Here is a 15,261-nt window from a genome sequence, read left to right as displayed (position 1 = left end):
GGCTGATTGGCTGTGGGGAAAGGTTCGTGTATAAGAGGGAGCCTGAGAAGGTACGAGAGTGAGTGGCCGCGGATCAGAGAACATGAGTCACTGAAATGGGCAGAGGATGTTTGGCATGGCTGCCATGTTTCCCAGGGAAGGGTCACACCAGCAGTGCTACATCTCTCTTCCTTGGTACCTGATTGAACATTGCACACAGAGAGCTTCGTGAGAACTAAAATTGCTCCTGTGTGCACTGTTGTGGATTAGTTCCTTTTCTGCTCTGACCAGTTCTGTAGTCTCATCCACACGTTACCGGCTGCATTTCTCAACTGGTAAACTAGTCATGAAAATTCTATCTGATCTTTTGGTATCACCAGGTCACAGGGATTATTTTAACGGCTAACATAAGCACTATTATTGCTGGCTTGGGTTCAAACTATGTCTTGTGATCTGGACGTCACTTTTGAGATTCTATCAAGTTAAAATTAGAGCACTTATTTTAAGAGATGTATGCAAGCTGAGACAAATCCCCATTAGTGGGTCAGAATGAATGGCTCTTAGTAATTCAGAGACAATTGTGATATGTACCCGACTTCTTTTTTCCTGGCTGGTAAAATTTGGTGGATAAATCAGGCAGTGAGTCAGTGAATCTTCTGGTTATCCTTGCTGAGAGTTGAGGTCAGTCGAACTTAATCTTCTGACATCAGCATTTCCCCTTCTTGTTCATCGGCCGCTTTGCTTTTGACTAAAAAGGTGACATAAGTTCTGACTGTCGTACCTTTGGTGAGAGAGAGAGATACCACCAGAGTCATATCCTGGGTTACCCTTCTCTGAGAAACAGCCCCACCCCCAGTTTGCATTTAGGCTAAATTATTCTTTTAAGCAAGAAGTAATTTTCCCTTTTACTTATGACCTGTGCTCTTACTTATTTCATTTTGACATGGTTATTTTGTATTTTTCATAAATGACTAAAGAATAAATTGATTGAAGTGATAGAAAATGCTTTTAAAAAACATCCCTCCGGGAACACGATTGTGACAAAAATAATTACATGAAATCCATATATAGGTTAATGGAAACTCTAGATGGAAAAACTAAGACCTTTTGCTCATCTTTTTGGCAAACAAAGTGTTTTATTATGAAAGCTAATGGAGCAGGATGTTCAGGCTACTTTGTTGTGTAAATAAACACCATTCTGTTTGTATAGTGACAGCGTAGTTAGATAAACTGTGTAACTCATAAACCTTCATATGTGGCGGCCAGTGTTAGGCCTAATAAGGCTGCCCCTGGTATGGAGCCCAGGGCAGTCTTAGGCGATTACCAGGGGCACCCTACTGGGTGGCTGCCTTTTGCACAGCTGCCGAGTCTGTCTTCACTTCCTCCTATCTTTCTGTCTGAGCTCTGTGGTTCCCACTCAGCAGCTGCCTTTCTTCCCAGCCTCGAAGGGCCCTTGGGCTGACCAAAACCTTCACATGCAGTGACTCACCAGGCCTGCTCTTCTCATAAAGCGTCCTTGCTCTGAAACTTGTTTTTCTCCCACCCCTGTTCATTCCCGCAGGTCTGTCAGGTCGATGGCACTTAGGTTCAGGTAACGCCTCAGTACCTAAAAAACAGGTTCCTGTTCCTTACTGTGCAGAAATAGGGCTGACCGTAGCCTGAACCCGTGACATCTGAAGCCTCTGCTTCATGCCTGTAAGCCCCCAGCATCTTCCTGACTCCCTCCCTCGTGCATCTCTCTGCCGTCAGCCTCCTGAATCCTCGAGCTCTTCCTGGTCTGCCCCTCAGTACCCTGGCCCCAGTCATTTTCTCAAGAAACCTCTCACCCTGTGCATTTTGCGATTTGTTTTGTTGTTGGGATTTGGGGAGCTGTTGGGAAGGTACATCACACCGTGCAGCCTGCCACATCTTAACCCTCCCCACCCTCCCCCCATCTTACTGGCACCCAAGGAATTCCTCGCCTTTGAGCAGAAAGGGCAGTTCTACCCACATTTAGAACCCTTTGAGATCTCAGTTTCTACCTCTAACAGACTTATGCTAACACATATATATGGAATCTAAGAAGAAAAAAAAAAAAAAAGGTCATGAAGAACCTAGGGGCAAGACGGGAATAAAGACACAGACCTACTAGAGAATGGACTTGAGGACACGGGGAGGGGGAAGGGTAAGCTGTGACAAAGTGAGAGAGTGGCATGGACATATATACACTACCAAACGTAAAATAGATAGCTAGTGGGAAGCAGCCGCATAGCACAGGGAGATCTGCTCCGTGCTTTGTGACCACCTAGAGGGGTGGGAGGGGGAGGGTGGGAGAGGGAGGGTGGGAGAGGGAGGGTGGGAGGGAGGGAGACGCAAGAGGGAGGAGATATGGGAACATATGTATATGTATAACTGATTCACTTTGTTATAAAGCAGAAACTAACACACCATTGTAAAGCAATTACACTCCAATAAAGATGTTAAAAAAAAAAAAAAAAAAGAACTTTCTTAAAACCAAGACTGCTCGGTCAATGAAAGGACTATCCAGTGGATAGAATTTTTCACGTTATTAGGGTGGAATAGGTAAAGAAGGTAATTTTGAGAAAGGGGGTCCTTCCCCTGGCCACAGAAGGTGACAGTGATTTAGCATTAAAGAAGCACTTAGGCATCATGGATTCATGAAGGTAGAGCCCAGGCCTGAGCCACAGGGAAATGCAGGGTGTGGACCGTCCGCAGTGGTGTTCCTGTTGACATGCAAGGAGAAGGCCACGGGCCACATGGGGAGGAATCCGCCCGGCACGAGGCCAGTACCCAGGGAGGTGGCAGAGGCCCCTGAGCCACCTCGGGGCACAGACAGAGCCAGAGGCTGAGGTGTGCGCTCCCGCCTCCTGCAGAGGCTGGGCCGTCTTGCGGTGCGGGCGTGTTGGCCGCTTTGCAGTGGCATTCTACTGTGGGTTGGACCGTGTGCCCTTCCTCTGCATTCACTCTGGGAAGGCCCTTAGACACTGCCCAGCACAGCCCAATTGTGGGTCCTAAGATGCACCACCGCCTGTTTCTTGCTCTTGTTTCCCCCCTTCCCCCCTAAACTTTGTGCAAACTGTATCCCTCTGAGAACAGTCTTCAGACAGTGCTAAGTTGCTTGCTTTGTAGCTTTCTTTCCTATTAATTACTTTCTGCTTCTCTGTCCTTGACTATACTGGGTGTGTTTCCAGGGCTCATTTACAACTTTGATATTGACCGTCTGTAGGCAGGGAGTTAATCCGTGGAGTAACAAATGACACTCTCAGATGATGTCCTTATAATTCTGGGAGTGTCTTACAAGTACAGCCTAGTTGTGGACGAGAACCTTGGCTCTGGAGCCAGACTGCTTGGGTGGAATCCCAGCCTTGCCACTCACCAGCCACGTGATCCTAGACAAGTTAACTTCTTCCTGCCTTGGTTTCCTCGCACAGTTGTTTCTGGAGATTAACTGAGGTAAACCATGCAGATGTTAACCAGTGCCTGGCACATGTGAGTACTCAAGACAGGTTAGCTATTCCGATGACTACTGCTTAAGCAGTTGTGAACTGTCAGGAGAGTGGGCTGCAAAGGAATAAAGTTCATGCTGGGTTCATGTTTTATCTTAATTAGTGTTGCTGCCTCTCATGGCTCTCATGTAATGACTGCGTGTGACGTTTAAATTAGGCTCGGCAGGTCATGGGTTGAGACTTACTGGTCAGTTAATAAAGGAGACGCAAGCAAGTGTTATTGCTCCAGGCAGGGGAGTCAGGGCAGGAGGAGTGGATGTCTGCGGAGGTGGAGGGGGCACCTCCTCTTTCACGTGTGCTCTATTCTAGTTTTAGGCTTACGTGTACCACTAGGAAGAGGCAGGGCCTGTTGTCCCCGCCCGTCCCCCCCGCCCCACCAGCACGCAAGTATCAGGTCTCTGGGATGGGTTCCCCCATCACCATTAGAACGTTTGTTGAAGGCCCTTCTCTTAATCCTGCTCATCTTTCTCAGCCTCGTCTGAAGCCTCTTCTGAAAACCTCCACCTGCAGTAATTGCTTTGGAATGTCCATAGCCTTTAATGTCAGCACTGCCCTGCTGGCCCCGACTAGTTGCCTTGCTTATGCTACCGTTTCTTATTTTTATGTAGATGACTCATCTCCATGTTTGGATAAAGCCTCTTAGGGTTGCACACTGACCACAGCATAGTGCCTTACACGTAACAGTTGCTTATTTAATTGACAGCCCTCTCTATGCACAGATTTGAGCATTATGATTTATCCTTTTAAGGATAACATTGAGAGTTCTTGTGTGTATATGTGCACAAGTACGTGTGTGCATGTAAAATATACCACGTGTATAAAATAGGGAGTAAGCTTGGGGATATCAAGTATCCACTTCATCTTCAAAAGAAATGCACTGGAGGATAGTTAGTTATCCTTAGGAGGAAATTTACAGTAAGCTCTCTTTTTCTTGCATGGTTTTGGAGTAGCAGCATGGTAGGATGGTAACAGCTTAGGTTTAAGAGAGGGGCAAAACTGTGCTGAATCCCATCTCTGCCACTAAATAGCCGTATGGCTCTGGGCAACTCACTTAGCCTCTAGGAGCCTCCATTTAACGCATTAGTAAAATTTACCTGACAGGACTATTATTCCCAAATGTGTCCTGAAAGAATTTGGGCCCCAAACATAGTAAGCTGTCAGATAATGATAGCTATATAACAGGTCTGTGACATTAAAAACAAAACAGAAAACAAAAAAACCTTTAGGAGATAAGAAGAGTTACATGAATAGAGTTTGCATTGTTTTGATCTGTACGTCATGCTCAAATATTTCGGTTGCCTATAGGATAACTCCACTTAAAATCTGACACTTGAGCCCAACACCCAAGGATCTGTCCCATTTTACCTTTCCCTATCAAAGCTTCCTCTTTGGCTCTAATTGGAGGACACTTGGTCTGGTACACACATGCTCACCTGATACCTGCATCCCCCTGCCTACAATTCCCTGTATTAGCACCAGCTACCCAGCTCCTATCTGTTGGACAAATTTTAAGTCACATCCTCTATCTCAGCACCTCCTGCCCCACTGACCTTAGCTTTCAGTGACCTCCTTGCTTCTGAATTCCTAGGGCACTCACTGTTCCCATCTTCCTTTTGGCACTTGTATTCACCTTTATCATTATTTCGTTTTACATGTATAGATTTCCTCCCAGCCAGAACAGGACCATTCTTAAGTCTTACTCTTTTTATATTATGAGATAATATAAAAAGTGTGTTGTGTATTTAGTGAAATATAGTGTATATACAAGAGGATATACAAAAATGTTCAGTTTTTAAAACACCTTCACCACCCAAGGAATGAAACGTAACCAGTATCTTTGAAGCCCCTTTTCATCTTTCCCATCACAGCTTCCCCTTTCCTCCCAAGATAACCAATATCATGAGATTTACATTGATTACAGTTTTCTACTCTTTAAACAGTACTTTTTTTTTGTTTTGTCCTTATGTAAGTAGATTCATATGTATTTCTATTTGAATTTGTATTTGTATAATTTCTTTTTTTCAACATATTTTAAAAAGTCATCCTTTTGCTATGTGATCTGGGTAGCTACAGTTCATTCATTTTCACTGCTATATTGTATTCTATGATATGAATATACCAGAAGTTGTCCTTAAAACAAAAACAGAATGGATAACCATCAAATTTCAGTGACATTCAACAATCAGCATGTATTTCTTGCTCATATGTTATTGAATAGTCTGGGACAGCTCTGATCATCTCAGCTGAGTTTGGAGCCAGGCCACAGGTTTGATCCGCATCTGTTGTGACTGTCTCATTCTTCTGGAACCAGCAGGCTACCCAGGGTACATTCTTCCGCTGGCAGAAGTTGTAGCTCCTCAGGGAGGCTGAACAGAAACAAGCAATGCTATTTTAAGGCACACTGTCACTCTGCCCACATTTCATTGGTGAAAGCAAGTCATGCAAACATGCAAATATCAGTCAGGCAGGAAAGTGTCCTCCCCCTGTAGAGACCTGGAAAAGGCATGAATGCTTGCTGAACAGTAATCTAAAGTGTAGTCATTTCAGTTGTTTCCAGTTGATGACTATTTCAAACAGTGCTACTGCTGTGAACATTTTGATACGTTTCCTGCTGCACACGTGTAAGAGTTTCTGTAGGGTATGTGCCTAGGAGCTGAGCTTCCTTCTGGGTTGTAGAGTGTGAGCATTTTCAGTCTTACTAGATAATATCAAACGGTTTAACCAGTGGCTGTACCTCTGCTATCCACGGTGGATCAGTGTTGGGTTGTTGCACTGACCCACTGCTACTTTGGGATTTTGTGTATATTTAACATATAATGGAATAATTTTAGAAGTCTAAACTTGTTTCAGTGAGCTCAGCTTTTTTTCCAACCACGGCTGCAGGATGGACGGTGAACTGTCAGAGGTCAGAATCCGCTAACCGTCTCAACTTGTGCTCACTTGGCAGATTTGGTGCAAATGCCAAAGTTGTGCATTTCCTAGGACGAATCAAACCGTGGAATTATACTTACGATCCTCAAACAAAAAGTGTCAGAAGTGAGTCCCGTGATCCCACTGTGACTCATCCAGAGTTTCTCAACCTGTGGTGGGACATCTTCACTACCAGCGTTTTACCTCTGCTTCAGCAGTTTGGCCTTGTCAAAGACACCCGCTCATACGTACATGTGGTAGGTTCTGTTTTTTTCCTTCAGGTAATTTGATGCTGTATTTTTTAAAACTTGGTATACTAGTAGAGATGGAATATTCAGTGGTATTTTGAACAAAGAGATAAAGTAAGACTTTGTGGAAAGAAAACGATGTCCATCTTAGAGTGGAGAAATATTACCAGCAAAGATTAGAGCAGAAGTAGATTTTGTGGCAAATTTCATTAGACCTGGGAGCACAGGAAAGGTTTTTAGAGGTTTAGATGGATAGATAGATAGAAAGATAGATAGATCTATATATATTCTATATATATATATATATATATCCATATGTTATAACTATAAAATTCTTAGCCCATTGTCCTAAGATTGTAAGATTATTCCCAAAAAAATAGTGGTTTACAAAAACAAAGAACGCCCCATTTCATGTTTTAAAAACTGCAAGTATTTAAATATACCTATTTTATTTTTGCCATCCGTGTAGAAGAATATATTCCAAGTGAAAATTACAATAACATGAACATACAGCAAATACTTTTCTAGGATTATTTTGATTTGCCATGTTTTACTCCTCTGGTTATATTGGATCTTGAAAAATAAATCTCTCTGTAAGAGGAAGATGACATTAACATTTACAGTAACAATTCTGACTTTAAAGGTCTTCCTCTGAGGTTTGTTCTTCTGGAAGACTTGGAAGAGGATGAGAAATTAAACTTTTATGTTACATATTAAGATATAAAGAATAAAACCGAATGGGTAAATTATAATCAAGCCTTAGCAGATCAGTTAATTACCTTGCTATAATTATAAGAGACTATAAGGTTATAAGAGATCCTTCTCTTTGCTATGGTATAGATTTTAGCCATTTCACTTATGAGCACTTGTGCCAAAATATAAAAAGGAGAAAGGGAAAAATAACTAACACTTACATTCTTACACTAATTGCTTTATATGGACCAGGAAATAATACTTATACAGTATTTGGAACATTGCCTGGTACATAGTAAGTGCTTAAGATATCTGTTCTTATTTAACCCTTATAAGCACTCTGTCAAGTAAGTATTATTTTTGTTAACATCCCCTTTTTATATATTAAATTAACTGAGGCTTAAAGAAGTTACATACCTTCCCTTAGTCAGCAGCACTGGGACTTGCACCCAGGTCTGAGAGACTGCTGTCCTTACGAGGAGCGCTGTGAGCAGGGGAGTCTGCAGGAGGCTCCCGGTGTCGTTCCGGCGGCACGCGGAAGGCAGAGGCAGGACTAGTCCAAGGGAAGGACTTAGCGTTGCCTCAGCTCTAATATAATCCCGTGCAATCTACCCAAATACCTTGGAATTCCAGGATATTTAAATACATACATATATACTTATACCTACACATCTATATAGCAACAAAAACAGCTAATCAAACATTTTGTTCTACCATTTTCTCTGTTAAAAACACCACCTGTGTGTATTCATTTGCCTGCCTTTTTCTCTAAGATTTCCAGTACTATCACACCTGAGAGCTTTCTGAAGGATAACTTTGATGTTTTTCTATGATACTATTGAAGTTAACTGCCTACCTGTGTGTAATGAGAATCGAATTTAATGCAGAGTAGGTTTGCTCCATTTCCTGCACATTTACCTTGTTCCTTCCACAACCCGAGGACTGAGGGTTATGAATCAAGGGAAGGTGAAGATGGGAAATGAAGACTTACTCAAAACTAAGCAAATTAACAGAAGCTGCAGGAATAGATACTACTTGGTAATAAGCTTGAACAGGAAGATAAATTTGGTGTATGGCTCAAACCGGTTAGCTCTCGCTTTTATAATGTGACAGCTGTGTATGTGGTGCGGCTCTCTGCTTAGGTTCTTTCTGAAGTGTAGCTTCTGAGGTACCATTTCGTTTAAGTTCTCAACCTTTCTGAGCCCACACAGATCAAGAACTTATTGTGAGACTTGTGTTCCCTTGTCCATCCATCTTACACTTTCTAATGAACTGTTGCAGCTTTCAGACTTGGTCTATACACTGGCTTTCTCTTGTGGCTTCTGTAGAAAGGTATGCAGAACTTAAACATTAACCCTACCCAATTAATTTGTTCTCCCTATGTTTTCACCGAGTCAAGAAGTCTTCATTTTGTTAGGAAAAATATCATGATCCTTGTATTTCTGTGTCTTGTTTTGTTTCATGTAATACTTTTCAGTTTTTGCTACCTTGCATGATAATTCATCCTGGTTCTTCTCACCTTCTTCAGTTTATTGCATTCTTTAAAATGGTCTTTCAGCTCTAAAGGAGTCTCTGATTATTCTCCCCTTTCTAGGAAAATGTCTCAGGAGCCGTATCACAGCTGTCCCTTGGGGAGATCCCGGCTACAGCACAGCCTTTTGTATCCTCAGAAGAACGGAAGGAGCGGTGGGAACAGGGCCAGGCTGATTACATGGGAGCAGATTCCTTTGACAACATCAAGAGGAAGCTTGACACTTACCTCCAGTAGAAACACTGCCCTTTTCCGTGGACACATCCACTTCACAGGCACTTGTTACTGATACTTAGTATCTAGAGCTGGGTTAAGAAAGGTCTGTTACAGTTGCTAGAGGCTTTCATTAAAATCCATCAGATGTGGGTGGAGGGTTTTGCAGGACAACTGGTGAGAACTGGGCAAAAGTTAAGTAGCAATTCTGTTATTTGAATGACAGTTCTGCTTTTTAACCCTCAGCTTGTATTTAAGAAATTCTCAATTATGCTGATTGCCAACATACGTGGTAAGGGAAACTCAAATCTTAAGCTGTTAAGATGGCTGTATCAACTCTTAAAATGTGCCAAGCCAGGCTCCAAACCAGGCTCCCCTTCAGATTGGGACACAGTACCTGTCTCTTGCTTGCTTGCTGTACCCTTCAGTAGACCTGCATTTTAGAATCGCCCAGAGGCTGCCAGAGTGATTGTAATTCTGCTTTCAGGTAAAGACAACCTATAATAACACTGCTGAGTGATTCATAAGCATATCAACAAATGGTGTTAACCCATTTTATTTCCTAGTCTTAGTGTCTGAAGATGTTCACCAGTTTTCTATGTACAGTAAGGCGGCATGCTAAAATGCTTTTGTTCAGTTCTGTATATCTGAAAACAGCAGTGTGATGGTTACCTACAGTGGCACCTTGTATGAAAAATAAAGATTTATTGACATATCTTGGTTGTCTAATTCAATTAAGGGCACCCACTCCCCTTGAAAAAAAAGTATTAGGGAATTTTTCATAATTTGTAGAATTTGTGTTTTAAAAACCAGTGTAAAACTTGACACTGAAATACATGCTTTAAAAGTTGGTTTCTAGATATCGAGAGATATCTGCATCTAGTGTTCTCCAGTGATGGTGATGGATCTAATAGATGGAGGAAAGGGAGATCAAATTAATCTGTCACCCACATTTCTGTATGAAGTGGGTATTCAAATTTTAGAATATTGTAACCTTAAAATCATCGTAGGTTCATTGTCAGTCTCTAAACATAATAATCTTTCAGGACTGTTACAATCAATCAGTACCAGACCCAATGTCTTCTAGCATTTTTATCCATGGCTTAGAATGATAGAAGTATAAAGCATATTTATTCAATGTACAGGTGATTCTACGTTGCAAGGATGGCAAGCTAGTGAAGGGTATGATCTAAAATGTCATTTTAAAACTGAGTGAGTAATCAGAAGTCATTCTGTTGAAGAAAGCAAGAGAGACCATGACAAGAAACTTTAGAGGTTTAACTGGCCAGAAGCCGCAGTGGCTTTTAACCTTCAAGATCACCTTCCTTTATTTCCACAATAGCCTATTGGTTACACAGGTCAGCCCTAGTCAATAAGGGTGTGAATGAATATACAGGGTATGGAAACCTGGAGGGCAAGAATGGATTGGGGGGGGGGGCTACCTTGGAGGCTGGCTACCAGAAGAGCTTAAGAAGAACCTGAGGACTTACCTAAAATTGTAAACTGTTAAATGACAAACGATTTCTGAAGATAAAATAAGCTACGATTATTTGGACTGTGGAAAATGAGTTGCTGTGATCTTCAAAGTGCATGAAGCACTACCAGAGATTTAAGTGCCTCTGCGTGTCAGGTGCCATGGCACAAAGACCCCTCAAGATACTCCTAGTCCAAGAATCTCTGCATTGAGAGGTATGAGCTAAACTCTTCCAATGAGAATCCAGTGCATAGAAAAATCTGGCTAAACTGAAATTAAATTAATTATAGTGTAATTTGCAAGTCATACAAATAGAGTCTTTATTTCTGGACAATCTATTTGTGCGTAATTTTAAAGTTCATTTCAGCCCTCCGTTGCTTTCACAGTCTCAATGGTCATAAAGATGTTTCTGATTTCAAGGAAATACTTGAGCTTATTCCAGAAATTACATCTACCAAAGCATTAATTCAGTCATCTTAGTTTCACATCAAACACAATTTGAGTTGACATATATATTTAAGACAGACAACACAATAATTCATTGAACAAGCACTTAAGTACTGACCATATCACACATGTGATGGACATTAGAAATATAGGAGTGTACAAGACAGACATAGTTCCTTATATTCCAGTAGGAAACAGACTGAAAGAGAAATGAAAATATATAATTGCAAATTATGCTAAATGAAGTACACTGACAACAGGGAAAGTCCAGCTTTAGGGCAGTCAGGAAAGACCTCCTACAAGATGATGATTAAGCCAGAAAGAGAGGCTCAGAGGTAGCCAAAAGGGAGTGAGGAGAAGGAAGAATATTCCCTTCAGAGAAAATTGTGCGAGCAGGCGAGAACTTGGTGGAAATAAAGGCTTATAAAACAGGATGGAGAGGTATGCAGTGGCTTCATAGGTGAAGGTATGGGCTTTGGGTTTTATTTTAAATTCAACAGCAATTGATTGAAGTTTTATTAATGTAATTTATATTTAACTTTTTATTAATGGGGACTTAAAGAGACATACAAAGGTAAGCAGACTAGTATAAAGAACCCCCATCACCCAATTTCAACAATTGTTTCATCTGTATCCCCACCAACTCTTCCCCTACTAGACTATTTGGAAGCAAATCCCAGATAAAAAATTTCATATGAAATATTCCCATATATATCTTTAAAACATAAGGACTTCAGAAAATTATCTCACCAAGAAACTATTAATTCCAAATGTCCTCCATTATTTTGTGTTTTATTTCCACTTTGATCTTATTAAGATCCAAGTAAGGCCCATACAGTGCAATTGGTTGATATATATCTCTGATTCCGTCGTGTTTCCTAACCCTCCCTTCTTGTTTGTTGTTGCCTTGCAATTTATTTACTGAAGAAATCAGATTATTTGTCCTGTCTCCCACATTCTTCACTTTACTGATTGCAATTTGACATGTTTCCTTGTAGTCTGTATTTCTTATGAACTGATTTAGAGGGCCAGTCAGATTAAGGTGTGATTTTTTTTGGGGGCGGGGGCAATACTTTATATGTTGTTGGGTACTTCCAAACCTCCAGTTATCTTATGATATTAACTGCCATTGATGATCATTGCCTAGATACAGTATCTCACTGGGGTTGCAAAATGGTGATATTCTTATTAGCTGAAATATTTCTATATACTTCCATTCATCAGTAATTTGGTTACCCTGAGGTTGTTTCTATTAAAAGGGCAGGATAAATGCTTGATTCTTTCCCTTCACTCACTAGTTAGTATATAAAATAAGGAACTGGTTTAACAGTATCCTCCAAAGGTGGTTTTGAGGGGGTTTATTCTAGTATCATTATGAATTAATGAATTTTAATATAGTTTGTTCAATTCATTGCCAGTCCTTCTTAAAGAGAGTCTAATTGTCTTACCTTTGTGATTTACATTTTAAAAACACTGGTTCTGCAGCTGGTGGAAAATAGCTTAAATGAGAACAAGAGTTGATGGGCAGGCAAGTTAGTTTACTGTAGTGGTCTTGGAGAGAGACAGTGGTAATCCAACATACCTTCCACCAGGGTGAAGGCAGTAAAGCTGCTGATGGATTGGATATGAAGAGAGAGGAAAAAGGAGTAACTGAAACTAGAGGCTTGAGCAACTGCATCTCCAACCTGGCTGCTCCTGAAAAACACTGGACACCTTCTAAGTACAGTTTCTTGGGTCTCATCAGATTATGAATCAATGGGCCTTGATTGAGGTCACAGTATCTCTACTCCAAGTAACTATCAAGCAATGACTGTGACCCAAATGACATTTGAGAACCACTTGATACATTCAGAAAGTGTTTACACTACATATAACAGGGAGTCAGGGTTTTTAGCAGAAGACGCATGGAAAGGTGAGGTGGTGGTTACACAGCAGGGGACTCAACTGCTGATCAGTAAAGGCTTTCCAGAAGACAAACTCGGCTCCTTGAGTGATGTAGGAAATATTCTCATAAATATAATTGTATAATGTCTACCGTTTAATGTCACTGAAACTTGGGGCATTAAGCTAAGTAAGACTTGGCTTCTCCTTAAATAGTCTGCCACAGTTTGCTTTTTTTCCTCTGCTTATTATTACAAATAGATTACTATTTTTATACTTGGGTATGTTATTTGATAACTTATTTCTCTGAGTTTCTGATGCTGAAATTCAATCTCCTTTAAGTGAAAATCTGTAAGAAAGCAAAAAGAGGAAAGACAATATTTATTAGGTATTTATAGCTTAATTTTCATGTCAGTCCTATAATGTATATACAGTATTCTCATTTTGCAGATAATCAAATAAGAAAGGTAAATAATCTGCAAAGGACTTTGATTCAGATTTGTGTATGCTCTAACTCTAAAACTATGCTCTGCATTAAATAAATGATCAAAACAGACAATGAGATCAGAGAAATGGGCAGAGATCAGAGTAACCTCTGTATATAACCAGAAATATAAATGCCAGAAATCTAGGAAGTAACACAAATGGAAAAGCTTTCAGTTTGCTTGCTGTGAGGATAAGGACAATGGCCTTGAAATAGAACGTGGTAAATACCTTTTACAAATGCTTTCCTAAATAGGCTGCCTGAAATTGTAATATAAAAATGGGTAAGAAAATTCAAGGATAGAATTGTCCTGAATTTTGGCTTGGACACAGTTCAGCTTCACAACATATAGACTTTGTATCTTAAAAGCCTATACAGGAAAAAAAAAGAAAAAAACTAGACAGAATTATCCTGTTTTCACAGTTGTTTTATTAGCCCAGAAGAGGGAAAACTTCTGTTATATGACTATGCTGCGATACTGTGATGTATTCAGGGTCAACATCCCTTTAGAGGTAAGGGCTCCAGACACCTATACTAAGCCAGTCAACTCTTGTGATTTACTTATTGTGTTCACTTTTAAGTTTTTGAAGTTTCTTGATGTCCAGTCTATCAGCTACCACTGCTCACTACTGTCTGCCTAAAACAAAAATAGGAAAAGAGGCAAATGTTCAATAACAGGGCCTTTGAACACTAGTTCTTTTCTACTGAGTCAAGTATATGGATTTACTGAAATCTGTTATTTTAGGTAGTCAGAAGCCTTCTTTGGCTTCTGGGCCCCTGGTTGAGATGAACAGAAACCTAGTCTTCAGATACCTAATATCGCCTTATTGTTGTGGCCAGGTAATATGCAATCTGAACAAGTAAGTGTATTTTGGAACTCTCCATCTGTATCACAAGAGATCACAAGACTCAAAGCCTTTTTTTTTAAATTGAGGAAAGATATCAAAGCATCAGACTGGGGGGTGGGGAGGAGAATTAAACATATCATCTGGTGTTAACTTTTTGTGTCCCTATTTTTTATACAACGTAAGAGATAGAAGCTCTAAACTGAAAAGTCTTACGTAATTTATTTTAAATAGTATTTAGTAAAGACTGTTAACTTTTGGAAGGAAAGAGTGACAAACTTACCATAGGAAAAAGCATATAATATGCATAAAAGAGGCTGAGAAGTCACTGAATTAGACTAACAGATAGATTCCTTTTCCTTCCCTGATCTTCCAAGGATATTCCTTAATTAGGGTGAAGTATTAACTAACTTTTCCATGCAAAGTTGCACAATTATACTGCAAAATCTGTTCCAGGGAGCCTAAAATACCGAGGGTCACTTTGTAGGATGTGTAAATAGGCAACATTAACTCAGATTACAAGAACATACATTTGTGGAGGTGATCAATATATCCTTATTTTTTAATCCCATGAAAAATGGTGGATATAATAGCCTTTGACTATAAGTCAAATTTGCCTACACAAAGGGCAGATCCATGCCTTCGGAGATTAGCTCCAAGCTTGATCAAGGTCTATGATTCATGCATAAAATCAATGTTTATCTTAATTCTTGCTTTCACCTGTACCTGCAAGAAACATATGAAGTGTCCTTCGCTAGACCATTTCTCATGAAATATTTAACTTACCTTTATCAATATATTGATACCAGTGCCAAGAAAACATTTTTTAAATCCTACAGTGTACTATTAGGGAATAGCCCTTCCCTACCCTAACAAAAAGGGTAAATTAGTTTAAACATTCAGGAACCTGTATCCTAGTTAATTTTATCTGCCTTTCTAATAAACTAGAATGCTGAAAGATGGCAGACTTACTGGAAACTTTCCTAAAACACTAGTCGTATCTCTGCTTTAGCAAATAGAGCACGTTTTAATATATAATCTCTCTGATGA

General features: G+C 40.2%; 2 protein-coding genes across 3 annotated transcripts in view; one reads left to right on the top strand and one right to left on the bottom strand.

Annotated features, from left to right (window-relative positions):
* Positions 1 to 9,781, top strand: part of GYG1 (glycogenin 1) — a 36,946-nt gene extending 27,165 nt beyond the window's left edge. The window contains exons 6-7 of the mRNA XM_061193561.1: positions 6,433 to 6,652; positions 8,931 to 9,781. Coding sequence (XP_061049544.1) covers positions 6,433 to 6,652; positions 8,931 to 9,104 — 394 coding nt within the window. The 3' untranslated portion in view covers positions 9,105 to 9,781. The remainder of the gene's footprint in view (positions 1 to 6,432; positions 6,653 to 8,930) is intronic.
* Positions 9,782 to 13,176: 3,395 nt separating this feature from the next.
* Positions 13,177 to 15,261, bottom strand: part of HLTF (helicase like transcription factor) — a 74,327-nt gene continuing 72,242 nt past the window's right edge. The window contains exon 26 of one of the 2 annotated variants that reach the window (XM_061193558.1): positions 13,177 to 13,231. The gene's annotated coding sequence lies outside the window, so the exon portion shown is untranslated. The remainder of the gene's footprint in view (positions 13,232 to 15,261) is intronic. The other variant, XM_061193559.1, reaches the window with a different exon arrangement.

Source organism: Eubalaena glacialis, chromosome 6, assembly GCF_028564815.1.
Source record: "Eubalaena glacialis isolate mEubGla1 chromosome 6, mEubGla1.1.hap2.+ XY, whole genome shotgun sequence".
NCBI lineage: Eukaryota > Metazoa > Chordata > Mammalia > Artiodactyla > Balaenidae > Eubalaena > Eubalaena glacialis.
The sequence above is the reverse complement of the archived record's forward strand: the minus strand, read 5'-3'. Positions and strand labels throughout refer to the sequence as shown.